Genomic DNA, 16550 nt, shown 5'->3' on the forward strand with positions numbered 1-16550 from the left:
ATAAAGGGGTGTCAACAATTAAGACTCTGTTTTCTAATTGTTTAATCGATCAATGTACTTCAAATCACATCTTTGTTTATTACAGACATTCTGTGTGCTGGTGATGGATCTCTAGTCTTCGTTCTCCCCACGTTCATGATTTGTAAACCAAATATTAGAGGATTTGACACTACATTTTATGCCAATAAAAACATCTACATACAGCTGGCAAATGTTTTATGAGATATCCTGAAAACCCATGATTTTGGCTATAATCTGCAAAAGAAAACATCAAATACATAATCAAAAAAGGTACAAACTTTATTTTACTATTTACAGTACAAACATATAAACTTGCAAGAGTTCACTGACTTCCAAGTACTTCTCCTTTAGTTAACAGATAAAACGTATTCTTGCCTTTGTTTCTACAAGAACAGCAAATGTACACTTTGAGGCCAAAGCTCTAGAAAAATGTTCAAATCAACATATAATTCCTGTATAAATTAGTATCAGAGGTAATAGATGAAGTCACTGGAATTATATTGCAGTTTTAAGTTTCCTCTTCTTCGGTTTCATCATCTGTGGTAATGGAATCTTAAAGGCAGTCCTAAAAATAAAAACATAAATTATGAAATCTGTAATAAACCACACAACAAAACCTGAAAATGAATAGGCTTATTTGTAAAATATGTGAAAGGTAATTAATAAAATTATACTAAAAGCACTCACTCGCATGTTGTGCAGATAGGACTAAAGTTGCAGAATACTGTTGGATATCAGGAGAAAGAAAAAAAACATCAACAAGATAATATAACGAATAATATATAGTTGGTTTTTCATGATCTTACTGTTAGCAAAAAGATTTCAAACTAATGGGTAATATCAGTTAATAATCATGCTGATTTAGGCTGTGTCCAGAAACCTACTGCTCCTCTTCTATCCCAGAACAACTTACATTTGTATGCTGAGCATGCGTACACTGATGCATAAACGTTACTCTAAAACCAGTAGAGGACTTCCTAGGTAGCATGCCCTCATGTGACCTCTGGTCTAAGAAGCTTCAACAGGTTTTCTGACATTTCTCTCATCTCCCCCAGTTTTTGGACTACCAGCAACATGGCATCTTCAAAGCTGTTTCCAGATCATGGAGGAGACGAAAAGGATCAGTATGAAAACAATTAAGGTTTCTGGACCTTAAGCCCTTTAGATCAGTGGTTCTCAAATTTTTACACTAAGTACCACCTATGTACCCTCCCCGGAAATAGGCAGCAGGGGAAACGTTGCACCAGCCCCTCTCTTACAGATGTACTGAATACAGTGTCTTCATAGCCCATGCTGTATTTTAATTTTATTTTTTAAACAAACTACATTCACACAAACTAAGCTTAATTATGAACATCGTTAAACATTATGCAGTTTACACATGAAGTAGAAATTTTACGAGGTCACCTGGCGTACTGCCACTCGCTGATTCACGTACCACTAGTAGAACACACAGTACAGTTTGAGAACCACTGCTTTAGATGATAAAGAAAGAGTTGGACATACTGGACAGGCACACTGAGCAGACATAGCCAATCTCAATGAGGTTGCGATGACAAAAGCATGCTGCTCTGTAGTCCACATGCACCGGTGGAGGTAGAACTAACTGAGAACGCTGGTCCGCATCTGGCAGGAACACCCACTAGCCAAAACACACACCAGTACAACAATTAGCACAACAAATATGTATTAATAGCAGGTTCAGAATTAAATTAAGTCAAGCAAATTTTACATAGTTTATGAACTATAATAAACAGATATAGGGGTCTTGATTAGATAAGTGGGTGGCATGGTGGCGCGGCAGGTAGTGTCCCCGCCTTGCACCCAGTGTTTCAAGGTAGGCTCCGGACCCTGAATTGGACAAGCAATTACAGACAATGAATGAATAAATTATTAGCCTAGTGTCAATTTACAACCTTGCTGTTGTAGAAGTATATGCAATAAAACACAGATTCATTTATTCATAGTCTGTAACCGCATATCCGGGTCGAGGTGTGTCCGGAGCCGATCAAAAATCACTGGGCGCAAGGCAGGAATAAGCCACAAGTTTGTGTGCTCTATTATGGTTATACTGCAGTTTGCAATGTAAAGAAAAAGTAAACACAGAATGACAACTGCTGCAACTGATAGTCAGGTTTGGTTATCTGATGCAACAGCATGGTTAGAAAACTGGTCAGTGCGACAAAAGCTGTCACAGCAATATGAAACTTATATCATCAAACACAAGCCTCTTGCATAGTAAGATATAATGCTGTGTTTACATTTTAGGAATTAAAAGAAAAAGAAAAACCCTCCAGCAGCAGCATACAGCAGTGAAGACTTTCACAAATTATGCTGTCAACTGCTGTGGATGAATAAGCTGAATGTTTTATACTCAATGAAAAGAATACAGAAAAGCCTATTGACTTGTTTCTATTTTAAATAATCAGCAATTTCCTCTCTGGTAACCATCCATATTTGCCCAGAACAGTGTCACCACCACAATATTTGCATGGCAGCATTAGGTGCATTCTACTATGAATTATGGAACATGTTTTTCAACAGCACCATGTAAACAAATTATAGGAACTGTTATTTTACAGCTCTCCCGAATCCTTGAGCTGTGCGACAGTGACACTACCTGCGGTGCCACTGTGCTGCCCATTACCTATATTAGTTTTAAATAAATAAACAAGATGGTAACAGGATAATAATATCCATAGAGCCAGTGTTAGAGTGTGTGAAGGCATCTAACTGGTTATCTTACCAATAAGTACTGTGCTAGAGCTGTCTTCTGGGGAATTCTCAGATACAAACCACCTGTTATGTCACAAGCCTGTGAAAACAGACGTAACTAAGCTTACATGGTCTTACATGACTTACATGACATTTCATACCCTGTGCCCTTTATTTCTTTTATTTAATGAAGTTTTAAGACATAGATTACATCCTGTCTAATGTTTAATGTCAAACCCTTCAAATCCCACTTTGAATGTAACTGAATGCAATTTTCAAACATCATCTTATCATCTTTTTTAAGTGGTCTGATTACAATTTGACAGCAAGATGCGTAGCACTTGACAACAATGTGTTTGGATGCATCTCCAATAATCTGCATACTAAGCATGAAATGAAGGATATTAACAGGGAGTTTGTTCCCACTTTGTTACAGTAACCGTCTTTACTCTTATGGTAAAATCTACATTACATACTCAAACACTGCTGTGAGGCTGTGAGACTCACTACAGCATTGCATATGGCCACTGGAGCATTAAACAGTGCAGGTTATGATGATGGACAACAGTTCTAGAACAAAAATGCCTTTTCAAGTCATATTAGATGTATGGGTCACCCATCTTATCCACACAGGGCTGGTGTGGCTGCAGTTTTTCACTCCAACCCAACAGGAGCACACCCTGTACAACTCTTTAGAGATTTAGACTAGTTGATTAAACAAGTAGAATCAGGTGTGCACCTGCTTAATGAGAAGGAAAACCTGCAGCCACACTGGCCCTTGGTGGATAAGATTGGTGACCCATGTTTTAGATGGTGATCCAAAATGATTTATTGTAATTTTGACTGATTTGCAGATTGTGATTTGCGTTTCGGTATGATGAAGTCATCTGCACCAATATCAGCTGAACAAGCGGGGCCAACAGAGGCAAAACTGACTACAGTAAAATATTGGAAAAATGTGTTCAATTTATAAGCAGGGCTGACATATTCTTCTTTTAGAGAGCAATACATTCCAGCATTTAATTTGAAAAATAGGTATTATTGTGTAATTAGTCCTTGAAGTACATTCCATGGCCAAATGTTTGGGGACAGCTGCTCATCCCACACTTCTAAACCCAAAGATACTTATAGGTATTTATTTTCCAACTTTGCTACATTAACAGCTTCAGCTTTTCTGACAAGGCATTACAATAGATCCTGAAACATTTCTATGAGGATTTGTTTGCATTCAGGAGAGAATGAGAGACAGACACATATATCAGACACCACTCATACCCATCCCAAAAGTATGGGATGAAATTCCATCACTCCAAAAATCTCAGCTCCAGAGCATATATTTAGGTGGGTTTTATACCCATCCAGCCCATGCTTGGAATTGGGCATGGAATTCAGTGACCTTAGGCTCATATGAGACTGCTCCAGAACATCACAATAATTATACAAGCTGTGTGACCAGCAATGAGTGCATCTTAAAGTGAAACGTAGACTAGAAGTGTATACAAATGTTTGAATAATATAGGGCTTGTATTCCAGACAGAGATTATGTCCAGTCCTGAACTACACAGCATTTTGATTTGTGAATTTCAATTGAAAAGAGGGATACAGTCCAGGACGAAGCTTAACCCGTCTGGGAAACCTGCCTGAGTATACTATGTAAATCTCACACTGTGTCAACTGTCATACTAAGATATGATGTGAGCTCTTGATTGTGTCAATACAAGTTGAATTACAAATGTTCCGGTGGTTATTTGTCATTTTGCTAATATCAGGCTTCTTTTGTTACTGTCAAAAAAGCATCAATATATTTTAGCATTCGGACACCAAAAAGGTTATGTGGTCCATGAAAGGTCACAGTTTGTCTTTTTTTTTTGGCACTGTCCTTTTATGATTAGATCACCCAGGATGCCTGATAATGTCAGGTGTGGACAGAGCCAAATCGTCCTATAATAAAAATATGTCTAAAATAATAATGACTTAAAAACACTTACCTGCTGCAGAAGACCTGAGTCAGAGTCCAACACACATGCATCAATTAGGATATTCTAAAGAGAGGAGAGTAAGTGGCCATGGTGACAACATCCTCTACTACTTAATTATCAATAAATATCACAATAATCTTATAAAACTGTAATTATTTTCATGAGCACCTGTTTCTGTGCAGCAAAGATTACATTCATGAAGTTCATGTACTGCAGGGCACAATCATCTGCTGCTTTTACCACCTGGAAAGTACAAAGCACAAATTAAAAAACGAATGCTGGATGACACAGTTATATTCAAATGAAGAGCCATATTAAAACTAGGTACTTACCAATATCCTTGATTTCATGTCTTGCCCAGCTGAAAGTTAAACAGGTAACAATTTCACTGTAGTGCTGAATTTAATGAAGAAAGGAGTGCCTCTCCAGAAGCATAACTATAGCATATTAGCATGGCAAAACATGGAAATGACCATAATGATTAATAACAGTTACTGATTTAAAAAAATATTTCTATATTAGCTTGTTGCTTATAATCTGAAACAGTTATTCAAATTCTCTGGTCACAAAGTTAAACCTGTACACATTAGCACAAACATGATACTCAAAATAAGTGGGTTGTCTAATGACTGAGTACCAAAGTTCAGATTTGATCACCAATATTCATTACACTGGAAAAAAATGATTTGGCAGCTTATTTTTTTACTGTTTATTGATTAACATAAGCTTTACCTTCCAGCTCCTTAGAGACTCTATGAATATCTGAGTCACGCATTTAAGGAAACGCAGAAAAAGATGTTTCAGCACTGAACATAAACTGTATCATTCAGTTAAAAGAAAATATATGGTCATTTTAAATTGTTAGGATACAACAGAGAGCTTTGGCAAGGGATCCAGCCAATAAGGTGTCTGTCTGGTGACCTCTCACCTGTGCTTTAAAAAGAGAAGATATGCGTTTTTGTTAATGTTTAGATACACTTTAATTACAGAGTGGACAGTTGTTGCAGAATCTGATATCTAGTAGCTTTAGACAACAATGAATACATACAAAGCAATAATCAGATGCTGTGTAATACTGTGCAAAAGTCAGAGTCCTAATTTTCTTTCAGAATTCCACATTATTAGCCATTAGCTTAACTCCAGTCTCAGACAGTGTTTCTCAACACTAGGACTGTGAGGACAAGCACATGCTTCCTCTGAGATGTGATGTTAAACACCACCTATTTTGCACTGCTGCTAATGTAACATGGACAGCAAATGCATAGGAAAAGAGTGCCAACAGCTCAGATACCTCATATCACATCTGTGTGATAAGGGGAGAGGAAGGGCAATCCCTCTCACCCAGTGAGACCAATTGGTCTCACTAGGACTTCCAGCCTCCTATTACGTTGTCGTCTTCTTTATTATTAGTGTGTTGTGCAATGCAATACACTACTGTTCTTCTTAAGTTTTGTTTTTATCTTTATAATTCCACCTGTTATTTTGAGTCACTAGTCCTCCTACAGTTTACTTGATATCGACACCATTCCAACTCTGAAAAGCCTGCTCTGGAATCACGTGCTTGTATACTGCTTTTGGAAATATTCCTCCATTTTCCTTATACTCTGTTTTCCCCATTCAATTCTATGGAATCATTTCCTTCAACTGCACTAATTTGTTCAGTTTTCAAGTTATACCCACTAAATTGACTTGGTCAGACTTGGATATACTGGAACCTGTCATATTAAATATCTGGACACCTCCATTTTATTTAATGACGCCTTCAAATATCCTACATTATTCAGCATGGAAAAAGGCTAGAGTGGTTGGTATCACCATTTTAATTCTCAGGGGAGATATGAATTCCCTAAATTCACTAAAACATTTTCTTCTAAAATCTTTATCCTTCAACCTAGAAACCTCAGTTTAATTTCAAAAAATGGTAGAGAAATTCCAGTTTTTAAACGAAGAGTGTGATCCTATACATAAAGAGTGTGCTTGACCTGTTCTAAGTGTTTCGACATTCATGTTTCATACAGGAATTGCCATAGGAAATGACTGGGTGAATGATCCACACATTTAGATTTAACTGATACAAACGACATTTGTGAATTTGTCACACAGACTCACAAACATATAAACTAATTCAGTCATAATATCGATATCTTATTAACCACCATGGATAGAGCAATAAGGCTGGAATCAACAAGCTTTGCAGGATATATCCTATGTCTGAATAGTGTGCTACAACTTTTCTAAGTTGGTGTCTGAAGTGATACTAGCTCTAGCATACTGTTGAGTAGCCAATTATATTTAGGGGACACACAAACTACATATGAATAATATTCTATTTGTTGTTTAGAGGTGTAACCCACTTCTTGCCATAAGGTTCCGGATCTCCTCAGCAATGAGGTCATTTGCTACAGATAGAAGCTCATATTTGCCATCACTACTGCCAGAAGACACATCATCCCCTGCAAGTCCTGCTTTCCAGTGCTTGCTTGGGTACAGGAAGTGACTTAAGTAGGAATAGAGAGAAAAAATGTACAATCAGTCTAAGCCTGAAAGACAAACAGTTTTTATATTTGCACAGATACAAAAATAATAACAAATAAATAAAATTCAACTATGTAATCTCTGCTGACAAACGGGTTATTTCATATACTACAAGTCCAAACGTATTCAGATGCCCCACCTAAATCAGTCAATTCAGCTACATTAGGGTGAAGTAACTGCTGACATAGGAGTTCAGTTGTACACACATCTAAATGTAGATATTTTAATAGAAAATATATATAAATATATATTTATGAATCACAAGTTTGAACTAGAATTGTCGGCCTGCATTCTGTAAAGGCTGTGCAACCTCACAACAGTATCTAGAAAAGATTTGTAGGCAGTATATTAATAGATCTACAGGAAATAAAAATAAACAAGGTGCTTTGACAGGTAACAGTGGTATCTGTTCATGTGTTGTTGTTGTTTTTTTTTTTTGTTTTGTACCCAAGTCAGTTAAATTACCTCTCCTGACAGTGACTGGCAATGATGGCCAACTTGTTGGTCCTGGTCATAACCAAATGAGAATTTGCCATGACCATCACAGCATCCAGGCATTTTGAGAGAGTGAACTATAAGGATTGAAAGCAGAGCGACAGTTAATTAAGATAAGGGTTTTACTATTTTTGCAAGGATATAATTTAATGAGTGGATAAAATGTGACATAAATACTCACAAATAGGAGCATGCACAAATGCACACACAAGTTACCTGAGGTTCTTTTTGTGCCTGCTGACCCCACCAAATCGGATTGACGTCCACTACAATGACCAGAAGACTAATTTCATCTTCTGTAGATCAAAAAAGAGAGTTCTTGGACAAAGGAAGACTAGGTAAGATGTGTTTGGTTTCACTTACAATTCACTTTATAGTACTGTTGTGAAATCAAGTCTGTTACGCAGTTCTCGCGAGAAGTTTCATGCATGCCCTCAAACGTTACATGTTGCCATTTCTGCAGTGCTGATCCAACACAGACTTTCTATTTTCCGTATTACAGATGAGTCGAGCATCCCAATGATTTTTAAGCTGTCATTTTAAGGTATAAATACTACCTAGTGTTGCATTAATAAGGGCTTCAATCTAAATAAGTTCTGTAACCGTGAAAGCCTCCTTGCACATAAAACAATGACCACTGGGACTACTGGTGTCAGGTGATCTAAATGCGAGCCACGCTACTGATATTACTACCGTATGGATCAAAGATTAAGCGTACTCCAATAAAACTTTAGTTGTCTTTCTATAAACCACCTACTTATTGTAATTTTCCGTCCCTCTTTAATCTGTGTAAATGCGGCTTTTTTTAAGGTGGAACGGAAAATTTGAAACAAGAAACTAAAGCATGCCTGGACTCTCATTCTGAAACCACAGTTAAATAAACGCATTTTATTATTAGTCAAGCACGAAAGATTTAGATGTACTCTACAACAGTCTAAAATAACAGTCTTATTGTTTCTGAAGAGTCACCTGAAGCCATTGCTTCCTCCAGCTGCTGTTGTCATGTGTGATGTGATCACTGAGCGACGGCGGGATTCATTAGAGCTTCATTAGGGAGTCGACTCCTCTTCTGCTTCTGAAATTTTAATCAATAGAGTCGATTCTAGGAACCCATTCTGCAACACGATAATGCCAAAAACGAAGACATTATATTCTGCCCAGGTAGTTACATTTCGAACTTATCAGAATAATGGGGTCTGGTTACATAATATCAAAGGCTGTATATATGGAGTGAATTAAGAATTAAGAATGCTCGCTGGCTGCATTTTCAGATGAGCAGATGTGTGACAAAGTTTGTTTGTTACAGTCTTTACTCTGTCAATCTTTTTCTTAAATCGTTTTTCAGACAGAATACATAGACACAATCATTTTGTGCCAGAATAATGTTTGTCTTGGGAAAAAATATGACAGCTGACTCCTAAAGAAAACTATATATTTTGTTTCTGTGATAAAGGTGATATTAAAAATAATATAGCAGTGATGTTTTTGTTTGTGTAAAGCCCACTGCCAATAACGGATATCATGAAAAACATCACATTTATGACACTACTTTGTTTTATAGTAGAATCCAAAATCCTAAGGTTTGGAGTCGACTCTTTATAACATATGGGCTCAATGAATCGACTCATTTTGGAATCGACTCACATCTCTAGTGTTCCTGCTAGACCTCTCCCAGAAACCGTAGGAATTTAAACAATACGACCAAAAAGTCTTTTTAATAATATTACCGTCCTCGTCGTTCACTTTTCTTGAAAGTGTCCTCTCAGTGCTTTAGTACGCGGCGGTTTGGTGTGCAGTGTTATACAGCTTAACCTCGGTGTGGTGGCTGAAGTTAATTGCATCAGCAACAACGTGCCACAATATGCGTTTTAGAACAACCACCTAATGTTTGTAGGAACTATTTGAAATACAATTTTTTTCGCGATAATATCTATTTTTGAACTTCCTATTCAGTTTGACATTGAGAAAAGTGTAGGGATTTGCAGCATGGATGAAGGAGGTAGGCGTCTTTTCTATTTTGTGTGGCATGACTAATTAACTCCTTGTTATGAATGTGACACTAGAATTTCAACACAAATTCATCCAGTCAGTGTAACTAAAATATATCAAAGCTAAGAATGAAAAAGTGAAATAGAGAACTCCCTATCCAGAGATTGTGTGTGTAATACATATTAAGTGAACATAAAGATGCAGAGTGGAATCATGTGCAAAAATAAACATTTTTTTAGACAGAACTATGCTCATATGCTGGCCAAAAAATATTACAAAACAGGATCCCAAAGAACCTACAGGAAGACATTTTTTTTTCTTCATTTTAGTTAATTACAACTCTGGGCTCAGCACTGCAGAAATTGCACTGTGTAACATGTGGAGGACAGTAAGAAACCAGCCCCCTCCCTCCACCTCCACAATGATTTCAGTAGTGTACTGTAAAAATGAATTACAGTTTGCCCCAGGAGCAAAAAAACCCAAACATCTCCAGTGTTTCTTTAAGTAGTACTATTGTTTAATAGTTTCTGGTTTGTTTAATTTATACGTATATATTCAATTCAATAAAAGTTGTCCAACATTTGTCAACTGGTGTAAGGCAGCTAGTTGAAACAATGCAGAAATACATAAATATTGTTGTTTACCTGGTTGTTGCTTTTGTGTCATTGTATTACAGAGTTGGTGGAGTATTTTAGGACGCAGATGAGCCAGGATCCTGATGTGGCCTCTGCAGTTGCAGCCATACGTTCGCTACTAGAGTTCCTGAAGAGGGACCAGAGTAAGTTTGTTTAATATGGTGACATGAATTATTAAGTAAAATGGACACGTGTTAGTTCAAAATTCATGAATGTTTTGTGGATGCAGGCAAAGTTTTAAAATGGAATTCTAGTGTATTTTATACAACTCAGATATAGACAAAGACATTCAGAGTGGGTTGATGTGAAATGATTAGTTGTAGACAAAGTTATAACTAAACAAATTAATCTTTGACATCAATCTTTGGTTGTATACATTTGCCAGTAAGTCTGTTAAATCTGCGTATACCACCTTTCATTTTTGATATGCCCTTCAGTGAATTTTCCATAGAATATATCAATCCAAAAATAATAGCATCGCTTACAATTTTCAGCATTATGGAAATAAGAATGTGTGGTGGTCTACTCACGAACTGAAAAGTAAACATTTTTTAGGGAGGTTTTGATTTTTGTGGACTTCTACAGGTGAGACCATGGCGGGCCTAAGAGAGAATCTGACCAAAGCCATCGGCAGACTGCAGGAGGCAGATTCCTCTGTAGCTGTTTCCTCGGGAGGAGAGCTTTTCCTGCGATTCATAAGCCTCACCTCATTGGAGAATCCAGTTAGTCTGATGCTTAAACACACTTATTTTATGAGTGACAGGTTTAGATGTGCCTGAGTTCTCTTCAGTATGAATGTGATTACAGATAAGCCTCAACATATGCACAGTGGGTAGAAAGACTTTATATTTCTTTTACTGGGCTTTACAGATTCCTACTGTCAAATCACATTTTTAACATTTTACCTTTTGTTTCTTTGTAGGTGTTTTCACAGTGCAGGAATGTGATGATAGAGAGAGGAGAACTATTTCTGAAGAAAATTTCCTTGTCCAGAGGCAAAGTGGCCAAACTGTGCCACACCTTTATTAAAGATGGGGCTGTAAGGGTTACATGACACTTTCCTTTTTATGAAGGTTCTGTGTGTTCAGCTTGTAAGAAATTATACTCACAGAACCATGATAATTATTCAGTGTTATTTCTTTCTGTAGAAAATCCTCACTCATTCTTCATCCAGGGTTGTACTGAAAGTTCTGGAAAGTGCTGCAGCTGATAAGAAGAGATTTACCGTCTATGTCACTGAATCTCAACCAGATTCTGCCGGGTGAGATTAATTTTAAATAAACCTTTTATAAAGATTAATGTAGGTTTTTCAAAAAAACGGCTTTGGAACAGAGATTCTCTCCATTTAAATGTTTTTATTTAAGTAAAACTGTATTTCAATGGTACTGAAAAATAACCTGGTACCTTTATTTATAAAACTGGATTAATGTGTTCTTCTTGTGCTTTCAGTAAACTTATGGCAGACAATCTGCGAAGACTCAATATCCCAGTTACTGTAGTGCTTGATGCTGCAGTTGGGTAAGATTTCTAATTTTGAATTAGAATTTAAAGATGTACAATGTGTGTCATGTAGTGGCCCATTTTATATTTAATATAAATACATGTTTAATATAAATACATTATACACAGGTGAATCTCAATAAATTAGAACAGGGGTCATGAAAAGGTGGCCCGCGATCAGAGTCCAGACCCAGACTCTGTCCTATCTGGACCTGGACCTGTAACCGGTAAACTATTAAGAGCTGTTTAATTTTAAACTGATTTTTTTTATGTGGTATGATTCTGGTCTAATTTAGTAATCTAGTTTTTACGGTTAAATTTTAGCACTCCAGGAAACTCGCAGACTAATCGCATGTGTTTCTGCATATCACACTCAGCCAATCAGATCTGTGCATTATGATGAACAGTTGCTCAAATGTGTGAGACACACAGGACAGGTCTCCAGACACCGCTGTCCTGGCACCATTAAAAATAGGGATGTGATAAAAGGTCTTTTGGGACACTTTCAGGACCACACTGTTGTGTGAGTTAAAACCAGAAACTTTAAAAATAAGGGAACGATTACCAGTTAAATTCTCATAACGGTGAACATGGATTCCCGTCCTTCAGCGTAAAAAAAGCCTATCAGGTGAATAAAGTATATAGTCCCACCCTCCAGCAATAAGAACCAATCAGATTGCTGGTTATGTAAAGCAGTCAGCTGCAACTTATGACGTGATTAGGGACTTTATTTACATGTGTTTATTTATTTATTTCAAAATAATTGTTTTATTTGTAAATCTTACTTGAAATGAGAAGTATTTGTTATTTATAATATTTATAAATATTGTTGAAATATATTTAAATGTAATTGAATGGGTAATTTGATTTGAAATTCTGTTGTTAGCTATGTAAAATGTTGCTATAACTACAAGGCTACTTCAGTATGCAGAATATAGCACTGATCATTAACGCAGGTTATACATTATGTTCCAGAACTTGGACCTTAATTACATTTAATTAATAAACCCTGAATTAATATCATCAACAATTAAATTCAATTTATTCAATTACTGAAATACATTTTTGATGGTATTCTATTTATATTTTTTCATTTTTTTTATAATACAAGCAGTGGTGTAATATTTGCTTATTGTAGATGTTTTTTTTTCATTGAGCAAGCTAAACCTTCTCCAAAATGGTGTACCAATAACAGTCAAATAGGTTTTCATGCTCCATAAGAACAATGCTTTCTATCTGTGGTTTTTATGAAACTGTGTCTGCTTGTTGAAATGAGTGAGTACATGTTTTACAGATACATCATGGAGAAGGCAGACCTGGTAATTGTTGGTGCTGAGGGTGTGGTAGAAAGTGGAGGCATAATTAATAAGGTCAGTCCCATGCTTGTACACACTTGTTTGTTGAGATCAATAAAACATTTCTGATATGGTTTATCTCACAAAGGAGGATTTGCAATTTATAAGCAATTTTTTGTCTTTGTTGTCCCAAATTACATTTATGGCATTAAGCAGCTACATCCAGAACCAATAAGCAGACACATTTATAGAGAACCAATAAAGAATAACATTCAGTACAGTAAAACTGCAGAAATTGCCTAGTTACATTTTTTTTTAGCTTTTTAAAATGTTGTTTGCTGGTGGTGGAGCAAACCTTCTAAAAAGTAATTTTATCGTTATGCATATCATGTATAATGAAAATTGTGATGTTCAGTTTTTGCCATTTCACCCATTCACAGATTGGCACCTACCAGATGGCAGTTTGCGCCAAAGCACACAACAAGCCTTTTTATGTGGTGGCAGAGAGTTTCAAATTTGTGCGCCTTTACCCTCTAAACCAGCAAGATGTGCCTCACAGATTTAAGGTGAGCTCCTTCAAGCTGTTTTCCATTTTGAACCTCACTACTGTTTAATTTGGTTAAATTAGTCCTGTAAATAATATTTAGTTAAACATTGGACTGTTTCTCTATACAGTCTAATACCTGTGCTATGAATCATACCTAAATTTGTTGTCTTTTTTGTGTAGTAGTTCATATACTCTGGAATACTTCAGCTTGACTTTTTGAGCCTGAAAACATGGGCCCAATGTTCCTGTTTAAAAGCAAATGTTCAGCCAGATGACAAATGTACATAGTTTTCCAGGTGTTAAATGTAGCATGTCAGTCAAACCAGCATCCAGGGTCTTCAACCATTCTGGGTGAAACTCGTCCACCACTGGTGCCTTACCACTGCCAAGTTTTCCAAATACAACCCCCCCTCCCCCCACCACCCCAGTCAACATCAGTTATACCTCCAGATTAGGAGGCAAGTTTCTCACATTTGGGAGCTCCTCAAAGTGTTCTTTCCACCATCTTACACAATTCATTTCTGAGGTTCACCACCTTTGTTGAGCCCAACCTGGACGATGTCCCTCCTCTTCCTTTTCTCAGTTATCAGTGTTTTCCAGAACATCTTTGAGGCTGCTTGAAAGTCATTCTTCATGGCCTCTCCAAACTCTTACACCTTGAATTTTGCTTCTGCCATTGTCAAGGCTGCAACCACTCTTCCCCGCAGGTACCCCTAAGCTGAATACAGAAATCCATCACACCAGACAGGCTCAAAAAGTCACCTGCTTCTGCCTCCGTCACCACTGGTGTTCACCATCAAGTTCTTGGGTCGCTGCCATTATAGGCACTGACTGAAATTTATGTAACTTCCACAATAGAATACTTGAATGGAATCCGTTCATAAGTCCCACCTCCTATGGAATGTGTGAGAAGCTTTCAGAGTTGAAATCATTTCAGACAGTCCTCTGCTAGTCTTTCTCATCAGACCCTCATTATTTGACTGGGCCTTCCAGTTTTACCTGCCATCTGTCAGTTTTCCCTGTCAGCAGCACAAGGTCGTATTGAGGCAGCTCTCTTGTCTACTGGGACAAACTCCAGCTTTCTGGCTGGCAGCTGGAGACTCCTGAGTAGATGAATGACCATGCCCTATTGAGGAGTGTTTCCAGAGCCAACACTATGTGTAGATGTGCACCCAGCTATATCTGGTTATCTTGAATCTTTTGTATCAGCTCTGGCTGCTTCCCCTTAGTGAGGTTATATATTGTACAATGAGTAAGTTACAATGAGTAACAAAAGGGAATGATGAATAAAAATGTTTCCACATTTTTCACAATGGCTACTGATAATGTTACATGCTGTTGTACAACTTTAGTTAATAATGTCATACACAGCGAATTACACGCATTAAGTATTTTAAGACAGGTATTTTTTTTGGGAAATCTTCTTGCAAAAGTTTAAAAGAATTTAGTAGAAATCTGTTATTCACTGAGGGCACTGTGATTTAGCTCAAGAACAAATATATTCCAGAATTTGCGTGAGGCACTTTGATGGGATAATTGTTGGATACCTCTAGATCCAATCTAAAGAAGCAACCTATGTGGAGGGCAAGTGCAGGCCTATCTGCTTCCTGTGTTCAGAACATATATTATCACACATACTGCCCATAAGATTGTCTTCCACCTGACGCTTAAACTGTTTGATCATCTATCTGGAACAATTTAACCTACATTTCCAATGCAAACCACAGAGGGTAGTGTAAAATGTCCACTATTCCTAGATTCAACGAGCTGGATCCTGCAAATCAGTAGATTCTGGAGTCCTTCATGAACTGGGATTGATTACACAAAGTTTTAAAAATTTAAATTTTTAAGCACAGAGCCCCCCCCCCCCCCCCCATACCCCCTGCTGATCTGTTACCCTGTAGAGTATAGCTCCATCCCTAAGCTAACACAGATGACAGGTACATTGGACCATAACACTACAGGGCTATTGATCACCAGAACCTCTGATTTCAGATCCTCAGAATATTTTATTAATTTCTACTCTTCTGTTTCTTCTTCAGTATAAAGCAGATACTCTGAAAACCGCAGAGGACCTCAACAAGGAACACCCCATAATTGACTACACCCCTCCCTCCCTCATCACACTGCTGTTTACTGACTTGGGGGTCCTTACACCCTCTGCTGTCAGTGATGAGCTAATCAAACTCTATTTGTAATGCTCTCAACTGCTGCTCACAGGGACCTGCAGTCACATCCACCTGATCTTGCAAATTAATTTGGGTTTAACACTGACCCAACAGACATTGCAGCCTTGATTTCCACTGGATGTTCAGGTTTGAATATTCATATTGAGCTTGTGTGCATGCTTCAGATGTGTTGTTACAGTAATTACAACAGTTGTATGCCACTGGCTTTACTGGGAAAAAAAAAGTTTTAAAGAAAAAAATCAATATGACTTGTCAATTTATTACAAATATCAGCATCACGTAGCCATTTACTTTGCTTCCCTTAAAAAGTAACTGAAGTATATTGGTGGTTTTATATGACAAAATATATTTTAAAGATTCTTTGAAAATACCAGGTTATTGTTTGTCTAACTACTGTTGAAGTTTGATTGCTTTAATTACAGTAACCGTACCAATACACTTTTTGCTGTAACTTGCGCTGCCTACTGCATAGAAAGATTTTGGTCCAGTCAGGATGTTGCTTCCAAGAGATACTTTTTGAAACTACAAATACAATACAAATACACAAATACTTTTTGAAACTAAAGAAGTTTCTGTTTAACAAAATACTCCATAAGAAGCTCTTACTGGGGGCTTTAAATAATTGACATATTACTTTATATAGTTTATAA

At 37.1% G+C, this 16550-nt stretch overlaps 2 protein-coding genes across 3 annotated transcripts; one reads left to right on the plus strand and one right to left on the minus strand.

Moving 5' to 3' along the window:
• Positions 1–87: 87 nt before the first annotated feature.
• On the minus strand, positions 88–8768 carry LOC136678101 (general transcription factor IIH subunit 3-like). Its single transcript, XM_066655944.1, has 13 exons — positions 8715–8768; positions 7962–8041; positions 7716–7822; positions 7070–7212; positions 5586–5648; positions 5448–5477; positions 5048–5076; positions 4884–4958; positions 4725–4778; positions 2768–2836; positions 1528–1663; positions 709–745; positions 88–586 (listed from the first exon to the last, which is right to left on the minus strand). Exons 1-13 carry the CDS (start codon positions 8722–8724, stop codon positions 517–519), a joined length of 903 nt encoding a protein of 300 aa, XP_066512041.1. The 5' UTR covers positions 8725–8768; the 3' UTR covers positions 88–516.
• On the plus strand, positions 8765–16060 carry LOC136678100 (translation initiation factor eIF2B subunit alpha-like). Of its 2 annotated transcripts, none has more exons than XM_066655943.1 (9): positions 8765–8906; positions 10411–10512; positions 10955–11091; positions 11292–11408; positions 11518–11630; positions 11819–11887; positions 13164–13239; positions 13605–13730; positions 15754–16060. In XM_066655943.1, exons 2-9 carry the CDS (start codon positions 10437–10439, stop codon positions 15907–15909), a joined length of 870 nt encoding a protein of 289 aa, XP_066512040.1. In that variant the 5' UTR covers positions 8765–8906; positions 10411–10436; the 3' UTR covers positions 15910–16060. The 2 variants fall into 2 exon arrangements, with proteins under 2 accessions (XP_066512040.1, XP_066512039.1); XM_066655942.1 differs by lacking the exon at positions 8765–8906 and adding an exon at positions 9391–9744.
• Positions 16061–16550: the final 490 nt, after the last annotated feature.

This window comes from Hoplias malabaricus, chromosome Y (genome assembly GCF_029633855.1).
Source record: "Hoplias malabaricus isolate fHopMal1 chromosome Y, fHopMal1.hap1, whole genome shotgun sequence".
Taxonomy (NCBI): domain Eukaryota; kingdom Metazoa; phylum Chordata; class Actinopteri; order Characiformes; family Erythrinidae; genus Hoplias; species Hoplias malabaricus.

Coding starts and splice junctions, on each gene's coding strand:
- LOC136678100 (XM_066655942.1), top strand. Junction 11,092..11,291: donor TCACCTCATTGGAGAATCCA/GTTAGTCTGATG, acceptor GTTTCTTTGTAG/GTGTTTTCACAGTGCAGGAA. Junction 11,631..11,818: donor TCTCAACCAGATTCTGCCGG/GTGAGATTAATT, acceptor TTGTGCTTTCAG/TAAACTTATGGCAGACAATC.
- LOC136678101 (XM_066655944.1), bottom strand. Junction 7,213..7,715: donor GCCAGTCACTGTCAGGAGAG/GTAATTTAACTG, acceptor TTCCTACTTAAG/TCACTTCCTGTACCCAAGCA. Junction 746..1,527: donor CTGCTCAGTGTGCCTGTCCA/GTATGTCCAACT, acceptor GATATCCAACAG/TATTCTGCAACTTTAGTCCT.